The sequence below is a fragment of the Chelon labrosus genome (genome assembly GCF_963514085.1).
Source record: "Chelon labrosus genome assembly, chromosome: 22".
Classification (NCBI taxonomy): domain Eukaryota; kingdom Metazoa; phylum Chordata; class Actinopteri; order Mugiliformes; family Mugilidae; genus Chelon; species Chelon labrosus.
In genome coordinates this window covers 6,909,326-6,932,681 of record NC_140355.1, presented here as the reverse complement: position 1 = coordinate 6,932,681, position 23,356 = coordinate 6,909,326, and the positions used below count along the sequence as shown (strand labels likewise).

The 23,356-nt window shown below is 39.8% G+C and overlaps 1 protein-coding gene across 1 annotated transcript in view; it reads right to left on the bottom strand.

Moving 5' to 3' along the window:
• Positions 1–1,146: 1,146 nt before the first annotated feature.
• Positions 1,147–23,356, bottom strand: part of unc13bb (unc-13 homolog Bb (C. elegans)) — a 70,471-nt gene continuing 48,261 nt past the window's right edge. The window contains exons 11-39 of the mRNA XM_084572564.1: positions 22,594–22,640; positions 22,319–22,397; positions 21,387–21,461; positions 21,022–21,241; positions 20,525–20,752; positions 20,280–20,421; positions 19,837–20,006; positions 18,232–18,347; positions 17,647–17,810; positions 16,980–17,130; positions 16,713–16,781; positions 16,477–16,566; positions 16,182–16,319; positions 15,493–15,623; positions 15,183–15,268; positions 12,967–13,093; positions 12,687–12,783; positions 12,131–12,274; positions 11,534–11,611; positions 11,231–11,308; positions 6,967–7,055; positions 6,731–6,877; positions 6,415–6,538; positions 6,279–6,332; positions 6,036–6,113; positions 5,476–5,623; positions 4,886–4,978; positions 4,635–4,794; positions 1,147–3,713 (exon numbers count right to left, since the gene is read on the bottom strand). Of these exons, the coding sequence (XP_084428690.1) occupies positions 3,428–3,713; positions 4,635–4,794; positions 4,886–4,978; positions 5,476–5,623; positions 6,036–6,113; positions 6,279–6,332; positions 6,415–6,538; positions 6,731–6,877; positions 6,967–7,055; positions 11,231–11,308; positions 11,534–11,611; positions 12,131–12,274; positions 12,687–12,783; positions 12,967–13,093; positions 15,183–15,268; positions 15,493–15,623; positions 16,182–16,319; positions 16,477–16,566; positions 16,713–16,781; positions 16,980–17,130; positions 17,647–17,810; positions 18,232–18,347; positions 19,837–20,006; positions 20,280–20,421; positions 20,525–20,752; positions 21,022–21,241; positions 21,387–21,461; positions 22,319–22,397; positions 22,594–22,640 (3,609 nt within the window). The 3' untranslated portion in view covers positions 1,147–3,427. The remainder of the gene's footprint in view (positions 3,714–4,634; positions 4,795–4,885; positions 4,979–5,475; positions 5,624–6,035; positions 6,114–6,278; positions 6,333–6,414; positions 6,539–6,730; positions 6,878–6,966; positions 7,056–11,230; positions 11,309–11,533; positions 11,612–12,130; positions 12,275–12,686; positions 12,784–12,966; positions 13,094–15,182; positions 15,269–15,492; positions 15,624–16,181; positions 16,320–16,476; positions 16,567–16,712; positions 16,782–16,979; positions 17,131–17,646; positions 17,811–18,231; positions 18,348–19,836; positions 20,007–20,279; positions 20,422–20,524; positions 20,753–21,021; positions 21,242–21,386; positions 21,462–22,318; positions 22,398–22,593; positions 22,641–23,356) is intronic.

The following is a 23,356-nucleotide window of genomic DNA, read 5'->3' as shown; positions in this document are numbered from 1 at the left end:
TGCATCCGACGCCTTGCATTGCACTTGGTGATGTGTGGCTTGGCTGCAGCTGCTCGGCCATGGAAACCCATTCCATGAAGCTCTCTGCGTACTGTACTTGGGCTAATCTGAAGGTCACATGAAGTTTGTAGCTCTGTAGCAATTGACTGTGCAGAAAGTCGGCGACCTCTTTGCACTATGCGCTTCAGCATCCGCTGACCCCTCTCCGTCACTTTACGTGGCCTACCACTTCGTGGCTGAGTTGCTGTTTTTCCCAAACGCTTCCATTTTGTTATAATAGAGCTGACAGTTGACTGTGGAATATTTAGGAGCGAGGAAATTTCACGACTGGATTTGTTGCACAAGTGGCATCCTATGACAGTTCCACGCTGGAATTCACTGAGCTCCTGAGAGCGGCCCATTCTTTCACAAATGTCTTGTTTCACAGTCTGCATGCCTGAGTGCTTGAATTTATACACCTGGGGCCAGGCCAAGTGATTAGAACACCTGATTCTGATCATTTGAATGGGTGAGCGAATACTTTTGGTAATATAGTGTATCTACCGACCTACCTTTCCGTCCATCATCTACCTACTCATTTATCTACCTACCTACCTTTTTATCCATCATCTACACACTTTTCTATCTACCTACCCATTTATCTACCTACCAACCTACGTAGCTACATATCTACCCACTTTTCCATCTACCTACCCACCAACATACCAACCTGCCTATTTACCACTATCTATCTATTGGCCTGCCTATATATCTATGTACCTTTCTATCAACCTACCCTTCAATCAAGCTACCTACCTAGCTAGAAAGCTACATACTTATCTACCCACTTTTCTATCTACCTACTCATTTACCTACCTACCCACCCATCCACCTACCCATTTACCTACCTACCCACCCACCCATTTACCCAACTAATCAACCAACCCACCCAAACCCACCCATTTACCCAACTAATCAACCAACCCACCCACACACCCACTCGTTTACCTACCTACCTACCTACCAGCCAACCAACCAACCAACCAATCTACCCACCTTTCGATCTATCTACCTTTCTATTGACCTACCTATCTATATGACTACCTACTACGTACCTACTACCCATCTACCTACCTAACTATTTATATCCTCAATGGCTCTGGATAGCTTCTGGCTGTGTCATCAAGCCAACACTTTTACGACCAGCTGCGATATGTGTTATTCAATAAATGAGCTGTCTCTCTCCACGACTATGTACATATTTTCCCCCTATAGATAAGGTGTCTACCAGCAAGACTTTGACTCTCTTTTGTAGTGGAAAAATGCACACAGGCACATTTATAGATACTTCTCAAATACTTTATACAAAATTGATGAATCTGAATGTTTACATGGTGACACCAACTTTTCAGAGTAGTGACAATACAAAGAATACACCCAAAAAAATTCAGTTTCTGTGACTGACACAACATACTTGTTAACTATTGCAGTGATTTAGTGAGTTAGTGCAAGGGTTAACAAATTTAGAAAATAAGCAACAATATATTAAAAAAAAAAAAAAAGACTGAAAGTGAACACTTGGCACAAGGAATGTGTATCTTACAGGATGGCTACGGAACATTTGCCCTCATAAACATTAATTATTCACAGAGGATAACATACTGTAACAAAGAGGAGTCTGATTTCCTGGTTTCTACACAGTGTGATCAGTTTAAAAATGTGCACACAATGAGGTTATCGTAATATAGCAATATTCATCCTTCATTAAGAGTAACATTTTATTATTTCTTCCTCGGTAAAGAACCACTTCACACATCACACTGTCCACAACAAGTGATACATCATCCCAAACTATTCAAGAGGATAAAATGAAACAACTTCACAAAACATCTGAAGGAATGTAACACTAAATAAAACAGATTGCAAAGAAAACCCAGCCTACCTACATGTAGTTACCAATATTGCAATATCATTGGAGATAAAATGTACAAAATGATAAGGAACATCACTTGGAAAACTCATTTGCCATTATTACCAGTTAAAAGTGGACAATCATTATTTGGAAATACAAGGATAAAAAAAGAATAAAAAGATACACTTTTAGTTTGTTTGTTTGTTTTTTTTTCTTCACCAAAGTAAGGCCACTCATACAAATAGACGAAGAAACAGAGCAGGAAGATATATGTAAACCACAAATATGGATGGAAGAGAGAGATGTTACCTGAAAGTTCAGCATGTAATATTTGTTTACTTCCGAATGAACAATTCAACAAGACATTTATCTCTTTTGTAAGTCAAACACATGTCATCAACTAATTCCACGAGACTAGGTTGTCACTTCATTTTGTGGGCGTGTATCTCAGCAGCTCGTTCAGACTAGACCACTGTGCCAAGTTTCAAACGCACGGTTCTGACAAACACATCAGTCTCCGGCAGTAAACGACATTTTAAATCACTGACATAAAATAAATACGTATAAAAAATAAATAAAATGCCTACACCGTCATGGTTACATGACGGCGTAGGCAAGAGCTGTGAATGAAGATTATATGTAAGTATGGCCAACAGGACTCTCCCTTAACACACTGAGTGACATTTTAATGAGGTTTTAGACTTAAACCATCATGTTGATGGTTGCACTACTTACATATGAGCTGTTGCCTTTCCTGGGGAAGCAGGAACGGAAACTTGATTTACCAAGGCACACATTTAACTGATTTAAATTAAGGGGTAAAACGAAGGGTTGTTATTTAAGTACCTTCTCTTGAAAAATGAGCTATACATGACTAACTAGTAAAATGTTTCAATAATTGACCAGCACTGTCTCTTACAGTAGCTATTCATTAATCAAACAAAAGACTCCTTCTTGAGATGAACCATAATAGTATGTTCACATTGACCTCAAACCACCACAGTGGAGCTGAAGAACAAACACATTCACAGTTTTCAAAGTGTAAGGCATGAAACACTTGGCCACGGTTTGAGGGGTAAGGTGGGGTTATTGCACAACAAAACCAGGGAGGTGTGCAGACTTGTTTGACCCTCCAGCGGGGCCCGGCGTCCTCTGTTCCCTTGAGACTACGGAGTGTGGACTGTGCCACTGTGACTGATGAGGGAAGGGGTAAACAAAAAGAGTAAATGGCTAGAGTAAGCGGTCACTACCTAGTGAAACAGCTGGTGAGTGTGAAGCTTGAGTGAGCCGATGCCTATGTGCTGGACAGTAGCTTGGTAAATGATGTGTTTGAGGAACACAGAAAGTGAGCGATGGCCAAAATCCCCAGAGTGAGAATGTGACAGTGTGTCGGTGAGCTTGGCAAGGCGCCACCAAACAATCAACAGCAGCAGCTAAGACACATCTAAGTTCTAACAAAGAGTCCACATGGCCATCCAGGGAGAATTCCCTGCTTTTTGACAAGACTTCCGTCTGTTATCCATGAAATAGGCGACCTCATCTGCCCTCCTCCGCTGATCGGGTCTCCGACTTCAGCCTCACGAACTCCTTGGCCACGTCATCGTTGGAGCGCTGCGAGAGGATCCGCATGGCGGTCAGGCCCGTGTCGTCCATGTGGATGCGCTGTCCCAGCGGACACCAGCAAGCGCAGTTGCCCTTCTCCATGATATCTCTTAATTGTATCACGGCCAAACCCACCACTCGGTCGGCACGGCCAAAACAGTAGTCTTTGACGCAGGCTTGGAGCTCGTAGCACTCAAAGCCGTCCTGGTTACCAAGAACACTGTGGGAAGAGTTTAATGCTTTCAGTTATCCAACAACACAACATCATATGAGTCAGTTTAAAGCTGCAGAATTAAAAATGTATTTGCAAAATACATCCATCTGTTACGACAGTCCAAAACTGTCCAAATAAAAGATAAATAAATAACTTAATAAACACTTATATATGCTGTAAAATGCACCAACAAAATATTTTAAATTAAGTCATAATATATTGCATGAATTTATATATTTTTTAATTTACCTACAGTTTTATAAGTTTTTTATTAAATAAGCCTTATATGAAATAAAAAGAAATATTTCCTTTAATAATTTAAATTTTGTCCTCAAAGGGTATTTTTTTTCTTTTCTTTACAGTGCTACAGTGTTAAAAGCTCTATCCATCTTTGCTTTTATTTTTATTAAGAAAAATTGGTACAGTGCACTTTTAAAAAAATAGCGCTGTCCCTTTAAGAAAGACGGTAGTCTTGAGCTGTTGTTGTTGATGTTGTGCATGGCTGTGGGTGTGTGCCGCTGAACTGAAGGCATGTTGCAATATAATATAAAAAAAATAAATAAATAAATAAAAAAAAAATGAACGTTTGTCTTTCTGTTTGTTTTGAAGGTGTTGCACCTTCAAAACTAAAATCTAAAGCATTTTTTTTCCCACTGCCTTTGGGATCTACCAGCCGATCGCGATTGACGTACTGGGCACCCCTGCTGTAGACGCTCAAGATTTACTTTAAATTTACTTGTTAACATCGCTAATGTCATAATGTTAAAGTGCTCAGTTTTGCTTAAGTTAAAGTTTTTTTTTTTTTTTTAATGAATTACCCATGTATAGTCTAAAAAGTTAGGATGTGCTGTCAACAATTTTGTAGCTAACAATACTGTTAAAAAAAAACAAAAAAAGAAACTGACAAAAGCAGGCTACTACACTTACAAATGGAAGGTTTCGTTGAACTTGGGAGACCAGCTGTTGTTCTTAGATTTGGTCTGGAATCTGCGTTTCTTGTCGCTGAGGTGAGGTCCTATCATGGTGATCTCCACGAAAGGCCGGAACATGCCAGACGTCTGCCATTTTAAATCATTGGCTCCCACAACTGTAGTAATACAAGTGCAAACATCATCATGTAACCATGTTGCATAGAATGCCTAATTTTAAAAATATATTTTAAAAACACTAAGACTGACCTTTGGCTGTAACTTTCCGCTCTCCATTCCCCGGATGAGTGTACAGTTCAATCTGGATAGACACCTCTCCGATTGGCTTGTCAACACCGGAGCCTGTTTTTAATGCACATCGAGAAACATAGAGTGAGTTTACATTTGGCCACGTACAGATACATTTCTAATGTAGAGTCAGAATGAGAAGGGAACATAGGTGGAGATGTTGAGTTAGGTTTGACCTACCCACTTTGACAGAATGACAAAAACAAACTGTACAAAAGGAGGGCGGGTGGGGAAAGAGAGGAAGGCTGTCAGGCAGATGATTTCAATGAAACCTACCCCTGCTGGGCTGTATTTTTTCATTAGGAGTTAACCTAATACCCTTTCCATTGTGCACTGGCACAGAGGCAGCACAGGAGATAAAGAGAAGACAGCAATAATATGTCAACAGATTCCAGCATCAAAAACACTAAATACACAAAATACAAGTGCAAAACTGAGAGAATAGTGAACATTCAGTGAAATGCTCAAACAGTGCCCTCTCCTGGTCTACTTTGGGAAAGGCTTTCTTTTTGTATCCTTCAGAAATACCATGAAGCAGTGTGATAAACTACCTTGAGCATGTTGTGTGGTCACGAAGGTCTTGATGAGTGTGTCTGTGGTCTGAGTGTAGAGGGACAGAGCGTGGCGTAGTGAGGACAGCTCAGGACTCTTTTCCAGGAACGCCTTCTTCAGTCCGTTCCCTCCTGCATGGAAGTATTGCTGCAAACAGAAGGTGGATGATTATATAAGCTTCAAATATTTAGATCAGAATATTATGAAGAATGTTTGGGCAGAAAGCTGCTTTGGTTTATATAATCTGAAGTAACATTATTATAGCATTTTTACAGTTATTTAAATTACATTAAATAGCATCAGTGATTAAATTGGGCAGAATTAATATTTAAACATTAGAAGGGGACATATTTTCATTTGAAACAGAGCATTTAACAATAAAAGATTCAATTTAGCATCCTTTCCATCATTTTTTGTTAATCCTGCATTTTAAAACGAGCCCCTCATGCCATCCACTTTATCCTGCCAGGGTACTTGATTAATGAATGAATAGCTGATGAATAATCTGACCCGTCTACCCTGCATCCTAATGAAACCAAAACCTGCTGTACAAACTGACCTTGATAGTGTCCAGTGCCACATCCATGACAGCGCACTGCCTGGGAGACAGGCTTTTAGCCTCCCCCGCCATGTGATCCTGCACAGCCAAAGTGGTGAGCAAAGAGATGAGTTAGTCTCATAAAAATAGAAACGCTCCCTCTCAATGGGCACTTTTGTGGTCAGTTCTTAAAAGTTTGAGAACACTGAAGCCCATTTTAGGGAGTTTGAAAGTGACGTAAAATATATGGAGGGACTGTGGTACCTTGAGTTTGGAGAGCTGACCCAGTTCTTTTGCAGCTGAAAGGATCTGTGCTCCCTATGGAAAAGAAAAAAAGTTGAAAGTCACCATCCTCCGTTAAATTAGTTTTCAATATCATAAAATATAGAGGTAAACTTACAAAGGTGTCATTCCCCTGTGGTAAGACAATAGTCCTTTCCAGGCTGCTCATTACAATCCTCCACAGCTCCTTGAGCACACGCTTCAAAACAGTCTTCTCACATACAGTGGCAAACAGTGTTAGTCTGCAAAAAACATGCAGGAACACACATAAATACAAATACTGAGAAACAATGGACCAAAAAAATTAGTAGGAATGATCTGCAAGTTGGTTCTAGAAAGATAACTGTACCCCAGGAGGTCATTATATGGTACTATCAATACATACTTCATAATTTGGGAAAGAAAAACCTTAAAAGTTTAATGACGGGACTCACTTTCCATCCAGGAAATCCATGAGCGGCCGTAGCATGTTATCAGAGTCGGCATCCACCTGGTTTTTAGTGTTTGCGTTGAGCGGCCCTTTGATCTGGTACAGCAAAGACGCCATCTGTCGCATGCAATCGTTGATACGGCTCTGGAAACTAAAATGAAAAAAAAAAGTGATCAATCCGCAGAATGCATTCAAAGTTACAGACTTAACTGTAGATGAGCGAATGCACTGTATACGTACCTGTTCCCAAATGTACTGCTGAGGTCATCCAGCACGTTGTTCAGCCTCACCTGCAGGTCGTTCAGCAGGTCACTGGCCTCTGTATCCATCTGTAGAAAAGACAGGTGACCCAGAGGGTTTTAGAGAGGGATAGTCCAGTGTGCGTGATGCAGAAGAGTCCGAATTCAATTTGAAACATGTCGATAAAAACATCTTTTTAAAATGCTGCGCCACTTTCCCGTCAAGAATGGCAGACATATCAGGTATTTCTACTTTCAAATCAAAGTAGAAATACTCCTAAATTTGAACGCAAACCCACCTTTTCCCCAGCAGTGTCCAACTTTCAAAGGGAGCACATTGAAAAAAATAAATAGTTAAATATTATAGATGTGTGTCTTGCAAGCAAAAGGTGAGGGAACAAGTAGGAAAGATCTATGAGGTACACTGAGGCATCATCTAAATAAGTACTGCCTGGAGGGGAGCTAAGCCATATGGATGAAGCCACGGTGTGGCTCATTAAGTCAATGATCCAATGGGGTTTTGATTCATTGCCTATCACAGATATGTATCACCATTAGTGAGGAGAAACTGAGGAGTCTGTGCTATGTAGCACAAAGGGAAATTTTCAGGGGAGAAATGGAATCTAGGAATGGAGTGTGTTCCATTCTTAATGTGCTGCTTTTAGGAGTGCATTGGCTTATTATGCATGCATCTCAGCACCTAACACTCACCTTTTTGCTTTCAAATGTATTTTCAGTCTACGACAGCAAGAAAGACGGAGGGTAACAGAGGACAAACTGAATCAAAATATCACGTCCCATTTGGAACTTATTTTTATTTGTATTTATTGAGAAACTATGAAATAAAGTGCACATAAAACCGACACCCACCTTCTCTACTGGCTCATCCATCTTTGTGTGATGGAAATTATTTTTTTGCAGAAATAAATAAAAATGAAATACTGTCAAAAGGCCTGTTTTATTTGAAATGGAAATCTTAATGCTTTCATATTGAACATTGTATCACTGGCACCCACCTCCTCCTTGTCAGTCTTTTGCAGACAATGGCAAATTACAAAGAAAACACAAATTAAAGAAGATGTACAGCAGATCATCAGAAATAACCACTGTTATAATCACTGTTTAAGGGGAAAGAGAGGGCAGTTTAAAGGAAGGCCATGGAAAATGTCAGTGATAGGAAACCCAAGGCGGAAATCTCCACAGATGACAATAAAAACGAGACACAGTGACGTCGACCGTGAAAACCATGAGGAAGATATTGCTTCACTAGGATTGGTTGTGATTGTGGTGTTGTTTGGAGTAGGTAGAACAGGGAAACAGCAAAAAGGAAAGTCTTGGGCTAAAGTCTTGGACAAAGTTAAAACCACTTTGGACTGCAACAAACCTCAGCCTCTATTTTCTCCCCTTCCTCCCCTACTTCTTCCTCTTCTTCACTATCCTCAAACTAGGAGTAGCAGTGAAAGACAATATACAACATTTTAAGTCTCATTGATGCTAAACACGACCATATTTGACAAAGCATATTCATTAAAGCCTCTATTTTGTAAAAATATTAACAAGTAATGAAATGTTTCATTTCCAAAAGTAGTGAAATGAACATTTAGTGTAGTATATGCAGCCATGTATCACTTCACATGTATGCATATACAGTGAACTTGCCTGGCATGCTAGCACACTGTTGTTTAGCTAGAAAGAGAAGAAAAACATGACGATGACTCTCCCGGGATTTATGAAATTAAATTTTTGTCATTTATATCCAGGAAAGGAAGTACACCAACCAAAGTTGGTCACAAACAGAGTTTTTGGACTTTCTGAGATCTGTTTTACACAATAAAAAAACATAGCTATATCCATTGGATGCTAACCGTCCATTGACCTAGCGATGTCTAGCTTTAGCTTAAGTCAAAACAAAAAAAGAGATATTGCTGAAAAAGAAAATTATTCATAACTACTGACTTGGTGGTAACTCAGTTAGATATTCAATATTACTAAACAAACCAGCAGCTAACAACCCCCACCCCCAACAAATCTCTGTCTGTTATTAGCTTAGCATTTAAGCACAAATGCATTAATATCAAAATGTCTTTGTACGAGTATTATTAATATAATTTACAACTAACATAAGAAGATTTAATTCCTAACGGCAGAGACTGTAAATCTATATTATTACTATCAAGTTTAAAGTGGACAAGATTTTTGAATGATCCCATTTTGCAGGTAAATACAGGTGGTAAAACTATAGGAAATAATTAACTATATTGATCAGTTTGCCACCCACTTCTCCCATAGTTAACTGTCTCTACTATTGTAGGGCAGCATATATTTTATCTGCACCTTAAAGATTACGCACAGCTGCTAGGTTACAAAAAATGAATGATTATGGAAAGAATACATTTCTATCTAGTTAACAAACACATCAATTCTGGTCTTTTCTAGAAGTACTTCATTAATTGTATTTAGTCATAATGGAAAAAAGACTTATTTCACCACCAACTTATTTGAAGACAATACTGTCATCTGATCTTCAATCACTAGAACATCCTCTCTAGTAGTTTTATTCTATGGTAACTTGCTAATTGGACATCAACAGATGCGCAGATAAAACACCCTTTCTCCTCCCCCGCATCATGAAATGATCCTTTAAATCATTTGATGCGACAGTGAAGGACAAAAACAAAACAAAACAAAAAAACTACAAACAACAAACCTCAAAGTTAAAGGTTCAAACTGGAAGAAACATCGCAATGGTGCATGACATAGACCACCTTGTTCGCCACTCAAGGAAAATTCTACAATAATGTTCTACTTTGTGGCACATTGTATGGTTTCCTGGGCTTGAACTTTTTCTCTGAGCTTGTGTGTTTTCTTTTTTTATTGTCTGATTGTTAATTTAAGAATAAAGCTTTTCCTTTTGGACCCTGCCAGGAAAATGTTCACAAACCTCTTAGTTTTCTGGATAGATAATAGTTCGACACATGACAGTAAACTGGCCATACAATGCAAGCTACATTTTCAACCATTGCTGTAATAAGTATGGCATTAAGTACCACCATAGGGCTTTATCAGCTTTGGCACCAGCCCCAAAGTCCCACCCCAAAAAATTATAGTTGGGCAGTTTTGGTCTGGAGTCAATCCATTTGGAATTCATCAAGTAAGCAAACAGTTTAGGCAGGTTTGGACATAAGATTAACACTGACACTGACATACATGCCATCTGGATGTCATTGAGTTGATTTTGTTTGCAGAAGAATGGTGCTGAAACATGCATCACATAATCCATTGCTCTGATTGGTTGCATGCCTCTCCTATTGTATGAGCAGGTATTTTCTTTTCTCTGTATCGGTTGAGACATGCACCATAATGAAATCCAAATGGCGTGTTATCATACTTAAATTTTGATAAGATTTGCGTCTATAGCAGGCTAAAGCTTTATGGAAGGAACTAGAACATCAAAGCTACTTTGTATGCTAAAGACGCACTACAGCAACTTCTGCTACAAGATACTTAGAGCCTAACTACTGAGTACCGTTAACTGCCACACAGTACCCACCAGAGCCTTTGCTTCCTCATCCTTAGTAGCAACCTGCTATCCAAGCCAAAGAAAGAGAGAAACAATCAATGGAGACCACTGAACTGATTAAAACAACAGAAAGATGTTCATATGGACAAATATCTTCCCTGACAGACCATGATGGGAGCCTACCTCCTCTCCTGCTTCTTCCTCCTCTTCTTCTTCTTCCACAATTTCATTTAGCTTTAATTGCAAAGTGAACACACCGGTTGAAATTTACACATCTGTCAGCTACAGTTCTGCAGCAGGGAGTCACAGCTGACAGAGAAGCTACTGGTGGTTCTTACTCTAGCTACAACACTGATACAAAGGACATGAGTGCCTCAGTATTGTCTAATCTTTCAGACACCACAGGGCTGAATCTACAACTACTCCAAGTCTACACTTTAAATGTAACAAAAAAACTTCCACTATGACCTAATTCAGTGACAGCAACCATCTACTTGCAGTGAGCTAAACAACCACTACTGTACATACCCGTGCTTCCTCTGTTGCAATCTGACACGTCAGAGACACAAACACAACTGTTGTACCCAAAGACACCTCTGTAGTCTCTACTATGCATGACTGACCAAGAATTTTCTTTCATATGAACTTATCTACTCAGTTGCTAACGATAATGGATAAAGTCCGGCGCTCTCGGTGTGACGCCCTCAATTGTCCTCACATCCACACCTTTTGTCTATAGACTCACCTGTTTGGCTCCCATCGACTCAAACATCTTCTCCAGCTGGATCCTTAACTGCTGCACATTATTCATCAGGACACATGGCTACAAGAAGAGGGAATACACAGAGTTAGGTTGAATTATATTTACACCCAGAATACATACAATTTATGTGGTATCTCAGCTTTATTTTGAGATAAATTCCAAGAATTCGATTGGATAGTGTACTGTGCAGGATCCACAGTGGGGTAGGTAAACTATAGTAATGACTTTATAAAGGCCGACTGTAGTTAAAAAAAAGGTATATTAAAAACAAGAACAACAACTTACAATCTTCTCCTTGTCGATATAAGTAGGAAAACTCTTAGTCAGAATGGCACTGTACTGCAGAAGAACTTTGGCAATTGTCTGTAAAAACAAAGAAGATGACATTACAGCTCTGCACACAACATAAAAAGTAGTTTAAAATCCAATCCCTTACTGCTAATGAAACCGTTCTTTGTGTAAAGAGGGGCTTATACTACACTTCTGGGGAATGTGTCTAAAAAAGAATTTCACAAATTTTTATAAACACTCTAACATGACCCTTGATGTAATCTCTGGTAAGCAGGAAAACTGATTCCCAAAACATAAAACGATGCTGACCGTCCATTCCCCAGGAGGGAAATATTATGTCCAATTAACCAGTACTTTTTAATGAGGGACTATCAAATTCCCAAGAAGCATAACTTCTCTCAAGAAAATGCTGCAACTATTTAATGATTGTGTTCACATGTTGTGATGTTGTCAGATATAATTAATTCATTATTAAATATAGAAATGTTACACCTAAGCACACAGTGCACTTGTGAGTTACAAACCGCTGACTGTTGCGCTGTTGCACTGACTTTTAGGTTTCGGTTTTGCCCTCCAGTTGCTGGATGTTACCTTTGAGAAGCGACGACTGTACTGAGCCATGACTTTTGGATCGGGACATTCTAGTTTCTTGATGATTTCAAAGCTCTGGTTGAGCTGGGTGAAGATGTCCACCACAGAGCACGAGAACAGAGCATGCTCAGAGGTCTGCTGGAACTGAGACAAGCACATCAACAGGTTCTGTTAAAGCTCATGCTGCATTTAGAACTAAAAGTGCAGGCAGTACGATTAAAAAAAAAAAAAGAATCTCGACATGCTATGAAACAACGTCCTGATGCCAACATGTCAATAAAATCAGTGTGTCTATGAACAGGAAGTACTGCGATTGAATCCAATACCATTAAAACTTCATAGGGAGAGATACAACAGACATCTTATTAGGGCCATTGTAAAAAAAAAAAAACCTTGGATACTGTTTGAGTCATGAGTCATAATGGAAAATGGAAGTCATAAGGAAAAAGTAGTATCAGCCTCCTACTGCTGAGTTTTTAATGAAACCTACAATGGTTCTAATATGGTACTGTAGATAATAACAAGGAGAAGAAGAAGCCAATTCTTATAATCTTACTCCATCTTTTTTGTCTCTCTCCAGGGCTCCATGCATAAACTCCATCGATACATCCTCATTTTCATCCAACCACTGCAGCACAAACTGTACAAACCACCTAAAAGGAAAATAAAGATTAGTATAGTTGTTTTATGCAGTGTGTCTGTTTATTTGTTGATGATGTTAGGGCCCTAACCAACTGGTACTTTAATTCCCAAATAACTGGATCATCAAAGTTAAAAATGTTTCACATAGAAACATAGTGTTTCAAAGGCTGAAGGAAGAAATCACATGTACTTACGATGCGTAGTCGGGAACAACATCCTTAAAGATTGGCAGCTCCTTGACATATTCATTGTAGAGCCACTTGACTTTGAAGTGCAGGTTCATGTAGTCCGTACTTTTACACAGTCTGTGCTTCTCGTGCTCTGCGGGTACAAAGATAAAAGAGCAGTGAGGGTGTGTGAACACACACACGTGTTGTAATGCAATATAGCTAGTGCAGATTACTAGATAACTTGTGACACAGCCGTGCAACATCTTTATGGTTCTCTCTGTTTATGCCTCAGAGAAATTTATCATAGAAACCCTTTGGAATCAGGATGCATTATGCCAGTGGTGTACATATGGTTTGTGGGCCAAAACCGGCCCGCTAGAGGGTCCAATCTGGCCTGCGGGAAGAATTTTGAAAAGTTCAAAAATGATACTGAAGATATTAACTGCAATTTTTCTAATAAAAGTTACTGCTGCTCTTAGGGTTCACACAGTTTTAGTAACACTGAGACCAAGAACTACAGTATACAGAAATTACACTTATTGTCTTAAGAAATTTCTAGTTGTTTGTTGCATGTTTTGTATCAAGTTGATCAAGTGTAAGCATTTTCATGTACGTAAAGCAAAACAAAAAAAGAGATATTGCTGAAAAAGAAAATTATTCATAACTACTGACTTGGTGGTAACTCAGTTAGATATTCAATATTACCAAATAAACCAGCAGCTAAACCCCCCCCAACAAATCTCTGTCTGTTATTAGCTTAGCATTTAAGCACAAATGCATTAATATCAAAATGTCTTTGTACGAGTATTATTAATATAATTTACAACTAACATAAGAAGATTTATGTACGTAAAGCAAAAGGAAAACATTTGGAGTTGTCGTTATTTATAGGTTAATACGCTATTGTGTTACTGGTCTGGCCCCCCTGAGATCAAATTGGGCTGTATGTGGCCCCTGAACTAAAATGAAATGTTTGACACCCCTGCATTATGGGAAGTGTAAGAAATCTTGACCTTTGCTCCCAACTTCACTGCATAAATTTAAGTCTTAAAACATGCCAGTATGCAAATTTAAAGAGCCATAGGGTACTTTAATTGATTTTCTTGTCCATACTGGAAGCAGGGAGATCACTTAAAGCGATTATCAATGCTAGTGATTAACCCAGTCAGTTTAGCCGAAGCCAAGTACAATGTATGCCTTTGGCGGTCTTCAGAGTCTGACAAATCAAGTGGGTGATAAGCGTTTTTTTCCCCCTCACAGTCATGCTTTTTGCTACAATCCCTCAACTGCAATTCAGCAAAAAAGCTGTAAGTGCAGTTTTCAGCCAAGCCAGTGTGGACAGAAAGAGGAATCGAAGCAGTCAACCGTGAATTTAATATTGTTGCACCTGATTATTGACCATAAAAATGAGAACACTACAGTGAAGTTCTCTCTAAATCTAAGGCATCTCTGATTGGTTATTGGTTGAGTACCGGCTTCAAAGATATATCCCTGTAAAAAATAGAACTAATCCAATTGTCATGTCCTCTGACTGGACTAATACTCAAATCACACACTAATCCCATTTTTATGTTTCAACTCAGATTAATGTGGCTTTATGATGATGCTCCCCTTGGAAATTCCAATTTTTAATTTATTTCAAGTGAAACAAAATCCTATATTAAAGTCAAACAGAGGCTTTCCCTGCCGTAACTGCAGCAATACTCATATGAGTTTACTCACAGAGAGTGGAAAGTATTTGAAGTGTTAGCAGATAGTTCTCTCTTTGTGGGTGACTTCTAAAAAACACAACTCTTACATTTTAAGCACTCCCTATTGGCGCCTCTGGAGCATAACCTCAACTGTCAGCACATTTCTGATCACTTTTAATTTTGATTGCAAATGAACATGCGGGGTCTGCCACTTCTGTTTTGTGCTGTGAAAAGTATATTTCACATTGAGAGTCTCTGTGGGGGATTCATCTCGAGGACAAGAGCTTGAATAAAAGCTGACTGCCTCTGGGGTCCAGTGGTGCTGTACTGTACAGTACAACAGAGAGAAAGTGCAGAAAGGCTCCAGGGAGACATAAGCAGCTTTCAAACCCTGCACAGTTATTATTCCACTCTCTGACTTCTTCAGTTCAATTGTATCATTTCAAACCCAGAACTTCTCTTCTGGTCATTTCCAGATTCAGAAATTCTCTTCTCATCTACACATACTTTTGATGACAAAATATACCTGCACCTGACACCAAGTCCTACCTTCCAATGCATACTTCATGTCCTGAGCAAACAACGTCCACATGACCTCTGCTGACACCTTTCCTACATTCAGCTCTTGAGGGAACCTGAGAGAGGGGAAACAGTGTTCGGTCAATGAATTAAATCTTTTTGGAACAAATACTGGAGTATAATTTAAGCATCCACATTAAGAGTTCGGAACAGCACGGATGAAGCACTAAATAAAACATCCCCGAATCTCAATGAAGCAGAAACTGACAAGGAAACTGTTCAAGATTTATTTAAGTCACTGCTAAAAAAATATAGGAGATAGAAGGGTGGGACTACTAACTGGTTGAGCACAGGCGTGTAGGAGTTCCTGTCTTCTTCGATGATGGAGACGATCAGCATGATGAGTTTGGGCCAGAAGTCCAGGTTCTTGATGCTTGGACCCTGCTCTTCCAAAGGTAGCTCCTCCTTGTTCTGGATTAGAAAAATAAAACACAATTTCAAGGCAGGTGTTGATTAGAGTTACTGAATCCATTACTGTCGCCTCTATAGGCTGTTACATACTCCGCGAGAAGCAAGAAATTTGTTCTTGCTGCATGTTGTGCGTCACAAAAAGACATTTTGTTCTCACAGCCCTCATTTGGGAGCTCTCGCAGCTTGTTCTCGACACATCAACTGCACAGAACTTTTTTCTCGTGTAGTGTCCGGTTCCTATTCTGTGATTGGTCAGAAATTAGAGTGGGTGTGGTTATTGTGAAAAAGCTGAAATGCTGGCGGCCACTAGCTGTGAGCTCCCAGATGCTAATATTCGCAGTGTGACCGCTAATCTCTGCTGTGTAGAGTGTGGGTCCTATGCGGATTTACCCTGAGTTCAGCACTAGAGTTTTTCGTGAAGTATAAATTACCAGGCTAAAACAAACTTTTTTCTTGTTCTCACAGCCCTGGGAATGAGAACAAAGTTCTCGCTTCCTTGCTTATACAATTAATTTAATAAAGAAAGGGATGCATTACATTATAGTTGTAGGGACTCACTGTGTCCGAAGGTTGGTACTGTCTGCTGTACAGCTCGTGGCAATTATTGAAGATGTAGTCGTATGTAGAGTTGAGACAGGCCTTGACACAGTCCCTCACAACCTGGCTTGCTCTGGGCGGAGACTGCAACTCCTGCACCTGAACACCGGATGGAGAGAGCAACATGGCAGTGAATGACTGCAAACAATCAGCAGTATCTGACAACAGCATCATCTGCAATAAAGAAGCTGAACTCAACACTATCAACACTATCGAAAAGTAATAACCATACATCACATTAACAGCTGTTAGCTACCTTCATCCTGAAGAAGGTGATACTGGTTAGAAGGTCCACAGTGGATTTCAAATCTTGAAGGCGATCCTTGTTGCTTGCAGGGAAGTGGTTCTACAAGGGGGAAAACAACTTTAATGTACTAGTAAATTCAACAAAATTGATAATCACTACTGGTGTGTTTTATATTATGTCTCTGTTAGCGCAGCATTGAAATGTTAAGACTTTGTACGTGGCAGTGACAGCTATAAAAATCTTACCCTATAAGTTGAAAGGTCAATGCGCAGGGAGTTGTGCAACTGGTCTAAGAGCTTGACAAAGCGTTCTTTCTGCATGGTGAGAAAAAGAACATATATTGTGTAATATAGTGACACAGAAATAACACATTTATAACAATAACATATACACAACAAGGCTAAGAGAAGCGGCTGTGTGTGTGTGCAGAGGTACAGTGGTAAAAGAGAGGTAGAGATAAATAACACAAGACATCTTAATTGTTTGCATATGTGTGCAGCAGTAGTACAAACCCCAAAATTGGAAGCAGCAAAGCGGTCGGAGGCGGACACATTGGTGGAGGCGGTTGTGTGGGCGTAGAAGGCATTGATATTGGCCAGCAGGGTGCTCATCACTGCAGGAACTCCAGGGCACATGTACTTCGATGACAGACAGGCAAAGTGCCTGGAAAACAAAGCACAAGCAAAGATTAGTAAAGACCTGGGAAGCAGGCCTCCTCTGTCTCCAGTCTGTACCTCTTTGCACTTACAAACCCATTTCATTGCGAGGGAACTGAGCTTTTGTCGAAGCAGCGTCAGTGCGTGTATAGCTGGGCCTATCTGGACAGCTGGTGCTGTCTCAGGGGTCTCGTTTTCACCTAATCATTCCTATTAGGAATGGTCATTTCACCTGTCTATCAGCTGGCTGACATGTTTAGGCTGAAGGATGGCCCACTAGAGTGTGCTTTCTGTGAATGATGAGCCCAGCTTACACACATGGATCATGACATTTCATAGAGACAAATCAATCTTCCGCCCACTTATAATCGACTTTCCTTCATTTGAAGGCCAACGCGGAAGGAGCATTGCACGAAGAGACACTTTTGTGGCGGTAGCAAGAAACCAGGGGGATGAAGAGGTAACAAACACATTGACAGGTTGGGAGAAAGTCCTTTTATCTGCTATGATATCGCAGACTCACGTCATGGCCTGGTAGATTGACTCAATCCCGTAGCGCATGGCAAACTCGTCCACTATTTCCTGTGCCACATCGTCAAAGTAGACCTTCCATGAATCGTCTCCACGAGGCTCTGGGATTTTCACCACACCTTGGCCGAGCACATCAGTTGAATGATGGAACAGGTTCTGTGATGGACAAAGCCAAAGAGAAATTATGGCAAAATGAGTTTTACAATCTGAAAAAAAGGAAAAAAGAAGAGCACGTGGAAATTCATGCTCAATAGTTTGTTGAGGACACAAAGAGGCTAAAACATTTGGGCTTTTCTTATAATGGGATTGTCTGTTTCACTTTAAGTCCGATTTAAAAAATGATTTGGATATTTTTTTTTCCAGGGAAGAGGTGGGATTATGCAATTGTTGAAAAACTCTCTCTGTGTATTTAATCCTGTCAAAATCATTCACATCTGCAGACAATCTGTGTCTCATAATACAAATCTCTAGTGAGAGCTGTGACTTTACAAACGCTGTCGTGAAAACGTCTGTATGCTGAACCTGCTAACTATCCTGGAAGTCACTGACACAACGGCAACTCAGTCAAACCATATACCTCATGCAAACAAGTGTACTGGACATGATATGCAGCCACTTTCTCCTCTCCTTTGATCTCCACGTTGATCTGGAGGCGAATGGCGCCTGACACGGCCGACTTGTCCGTCCTCTTTTCTGTAGTTAAACACAAACACAGACACTCAGCTACACAAACACACATCGGCACCTTCTTGATTCATAACTCCAATTGAAATCTGTGGCCTAGAGGCACATGGAGCCAGGTCTGTTAACGCAACACTAATTACAGACTATTAACATGGCAGTTCTATTGCAGGGGGTTCTGTTTCTGGAGTTTGATGGCAGTACAGAGCCGGCAACGTTAATAGAAGTCCTCCAGCTGATAGTGAGCGAGACAATGGCAGTGGGCTGCATGGATCTGGGCCTGATTGTCGAAGACATTTGAGCTGGAGCTTCTCTGGAGGTGGAGTGCTTGGCGGCTCTGCCCTACTATTTGCCCTGACAGGAGCATCATTAGGGGTAATTTGTACATGTCGGAAGAGCAGTCCATTTCCTACTGGAGGGCTGCTACTTGATAATCACACGGTAAGAGAAACTGGGAGCAAAGGGGAGGGAGGCTTAGGAACACGAGACGATAAGGAACAGAAAATGCTTGAAATTAACTGGGAATATTATATGACTTTAACACCAAGGCCTAATAAATCCTAACCGTAGGAACATATTCTCTCAGTTTAAAAGAAACCACAGTAGATTTATAGGCAACTTCATATTCAGCAACATGCAGTTACATTGGGAGATTTATTGCTGCTATGTGGGCGATAAAAAATTCAGCACTTTAATCAATCAGCAACAATAGTGCCTCATTCTTACGTATGACATATTATGAAGAGATATCCAGAGATTCATTCCAAAGACAATAATGTTCGTCTGCAAGATCAGGAAGAGATTTTATCCTGTGAGGTGTTAAAGCTACATTTATTCATGATGTACAACCAGTGCTCAAACAAATTAGCACGAGACAGCTCTTGTGTATTTGTAAAGTATTGTATTCAGGCCTGCTTCTAATGAAACACTATACACTGGGGAATAGAACTGGGGACTGGGTTTTTTTTTCTCTGTGAATGCAATGCGACTCAAAATGTAATGGAACAAGCTTGCCAGGGAAAGCCAGTATTGTCATGCAGACCAATACAAGCCTTGGGGCTGCTTCATGCCTGTGTGAAAAAATGGCTGCAAGCAATGGAGATGTGACTAATGAAGTTTGAATAAATCACTGACTGGACTGGTGAAAACAGAACGCTTAGCACCACAGAAAAACATACAGATGTGAAATTAATGTAACGAGCAAATGACATCCGTTTTGTTGTCCTTGATTCCCTTGCAGGCTGGAGTGGAAGCATTATGGAAAAACGCCTGAGGTAAATCTGACAGACAGGATAAATGATCTTTGCAGTATATAATACGCTGCAGCTTTCATTCTCATTGCCTGCCAGTGTTAACATTGTAAATATGGATGAGCCAGTTTGTAACTGTGTCATAACATTGTGAGGTTGAAGTACAAAAATGAAACACACCATGTCTCAGCTCTCTCCTCATATGCCATATACTTAGAAAACCTATTAACAAGATCAGACAAGATACTGACCGAGGTTGTACCAGACGTCCATTTCTCCACTCAGCGTTCGGACTTCAATGATGCTCTGGCCTAGGAAATCATCGGACTCCCTCTTCAGACGCTGCTTCACCCTGGACTTGATGTCATCATCTTCATCCCACACGCGCACTTTAATTCGGTCTGAAGAATTGTGGCATTCGCTAATGAAGAAGAGGACATGAAAAATAGAAACATGAACAGAAGAATAATATAAGATGTGCAGATTTGATATAAAACAGTGGGGCAGGTGCAGCCTGAATGAACAACAAGAATAAAGTCAATGTGTGAATGTTTTTGACATTACATGACCTTATTTAATTCAATTTAATCTGTGAACAATTCATTGGTTTATGCTATTTTGGTATGTCACACTCTCACACAGAACCCTACACAAAGAAGTTACATTTTATAACTAGCAAATGTTGGTGGCTTACAAGTGGAACTTCTCCTCCCAGACTGGATTGAGATTTCCATAAATAGTCTTGGTTCTCTTCTTGGTCTTGCCCACTTGAACTGTAACATAGGGATCACTGGATCCTGTCTTGTCTTTTGCCTGAAGCCCTTGGGCACAAACAACTGACCCCATGAGAGAGAGAATAAGACATAAAGAACAACCAAGGTTAAGACAGTTCAGTTGGTGAATTCATAATTTTTTTGTTAGTTTTGAACAGCGGGGCACCTGTGATGGTGATTTTGGCCGACCACTTTGAGGTACCGTCCAACACACTCTGCTTGATGGTCTTCATCTGCTGTGCATGAATGGCTTTGCTGATGACAAACACTTCTCTGATGAGCTCAAAGATTTCTGGCTTGTTCCTTTCCCTGATCTTCATCCTGTCCTTCATGGCCATGATGATATTTTGAGTCCGGTCTTCAGCGCCATGCTTTGAGCTTTTCTCCGCAGCACCTAATTTAACATTTAACAAAAATGTAAGCCGATTGAAATAATATTCAGTAGAAAAATATCTTTTGGTAGCAGCAGACATGAAGTTAAAGCTTGGCAATGTGAGACACTATGAATGAAACGGGAACAAATAAAGTCGGGATGTAACAAAAACTGCAGTTCCTCAAATGGCCACTTGAGGCTTGAAAACTCAGAAAATGAGTCAAGCATTTGTCATAAGTAAAACATTTTTCACAAGAGCTTCCTTTAAATATTTCCTGGACAATACTCACGCTGAAGGCAGTCAGCATTCAGTAGCTCTTGGCACTTTTCATGGCACTTGACCCCACATTCGGAACATCGCATGCCTTGGCGGGCAATTCCCCATAGCAGCCCCTCGCATTCATAGCAGTATGTGGGAGTAGTGGCCGTCCAGACTTCGAAGTTGTGTGGTGTAGTGCAGGATATGGGATAGATGAGAGCCTGCAGGGTCTTCTTGTACACATGGTTTTTCTACAGATGGAAGAAGATTGACAAGCATGGCAAGTATGTCATTAGGACATGTTAAGTGCAACAAACCTTTTGTTTTTTGGGAAATGATGATATTATTTAAAACAAAGAAAATCTAGGCAGAGAAAGCTGAAGGTGTTCTACCCACCAGCTCCTCATCCTTGATTGAGGACCGTGCAGCCATAGCAGATGTGATTCCTGCCTTCCTGGCTTGGATAAGAGACTGGACAAGAGGTGAGAAAAGAACAACAATTTTACTTTAGGAAACACATGTATGTACAACCCACAACCAAACACACACCAAAATATTGCAAGAACAGTGAAGGTCAATGAGGTTAAAAGGGTGACTGAGGTAGCTATAAGGGAGGTCAGTAAGCTTTGTTAGTTTATTTTACCTGTTGGTAAACCCTTACCTGATGATCAATAAACCCATGTGAGTAGTATTAGTTGAAGAGCAGATTACTAAAAATATCAAGTTATACCAAATGTCCATATTATCAAGGAAAAGAAGGACTTTGTTAGTAGTGTATTGTTTTTGAGCATCATTTTTTTTTTTGTAATAACTCAGCAAGTAAGGAAAAGTGTTACCAAAAGATGGGGGAATGATTTTCTGGTCATAATTTTATAATTGTAATATCAAGTAGGAGGAAAAGCTACCCATGATCAAAAGGATGCAAGCAAATGCGTTAATTTTATTCAACAGGATCAATATGCTACAAAGATACTTTAAGTCTGATGTTGCTTTTTTTGTCCTACTTGATATTTTTTTTACTCTAGTAGGAAAGGTAGCGGCAACTGGATTCTATAACTTACCATAGCCTGACCAAGGAGAGTGAATGCATTCAAGACAGTTGTGAGGAATAGTTTCGGGTTTAAGAGAGGAGGGAGAGAGAAATTAGCAGTCTGATTTCATATTTGTCTCTATTTGTTGATAACAATCCCAAATTCAACTTAAAGGTAAAAGAATGGCTTCTGTGGTGGTCTCACAAACAGAAAGACATAAACTCGCAACAAAAGAAAACAAAACGAACAAGTTGACATACAGTATATGTAGCAAAACAATGACAGGTTAGTACTGACCACATCGCTGACCAAGGGGATAGGCTTCTTTTTACGCAGGTCTGGCATGCTGTCAATTCCATACAGACCAGATCCACCACTATGCACCAACAAAATAGTAGAGAAGTGAATATTATGGGTTTACATGCAAAAATGCAACAAAGATCACAAAGTGGTCACATGACTTTAGCCATGCTAGTGGGAATATACAAAATGATCACTGCTAATACATTAACAGTTAGTAAAATTGTGTTATGTTAATAATAAAACACAGTGGTTAACTATGTATGACTTACCCTGGTTTGTCCCAGGCCTGTCTAGCATTGGGTTCCTCATCTCGAACCTATACATACCCAAAGGTGAGAATTTAGACTGATAGCTTACATACAAAGGCTGACATAGGCTGTATTATAAAAAGACAAGGGGTAATGGAAACATATCTGGTTGAGTTTCACCTCTCTGATGTCACAGAACATGCAAGGTCAAATAAAAAACATGTAATGACACGTTTAAAAGACAGGATCAAATAAATAGTGAGCAAACTCTTTAATTTTACAAAATCGGAAATGAAAAGAGAGCCAAAGATTACATTATGTATCGATACAAAACCAAAGCAAAATATGTTTACATGGGACAGGGAATGTTTGAGCTAACTTAGGAGAAGCCAATGAAAGCAAGGATATCACAGAGCCGGGAGACAACACATGTACACAAGGTCGTTAACTTCTTCCTTAAAGTCTTTCATTTGTGTCATAGAGATAAGAGTAGATATTGCTCTGGGATTCACTCTCACTGAACAAGTTTAAAGTGTGTCTTGGGTGACACATAAAGTAGCTGCACTTGATCACTAGAGATCTAGAAACATGACTAGATGTTTCTAGATGAGACAAATTAGGTGATAGGACAAATTGATCCCAAATTGGTCCCTTTGTGAACTGACAGTGTTCAGTAAGTATTGCTTATCATCTACCCACCTAATAACGTGTTTTAATTGCATTATATTTTTGTATTATGTTTTGGAGTAAACTAAAGCATTCTGAATGGTAATGAGAAACAAAA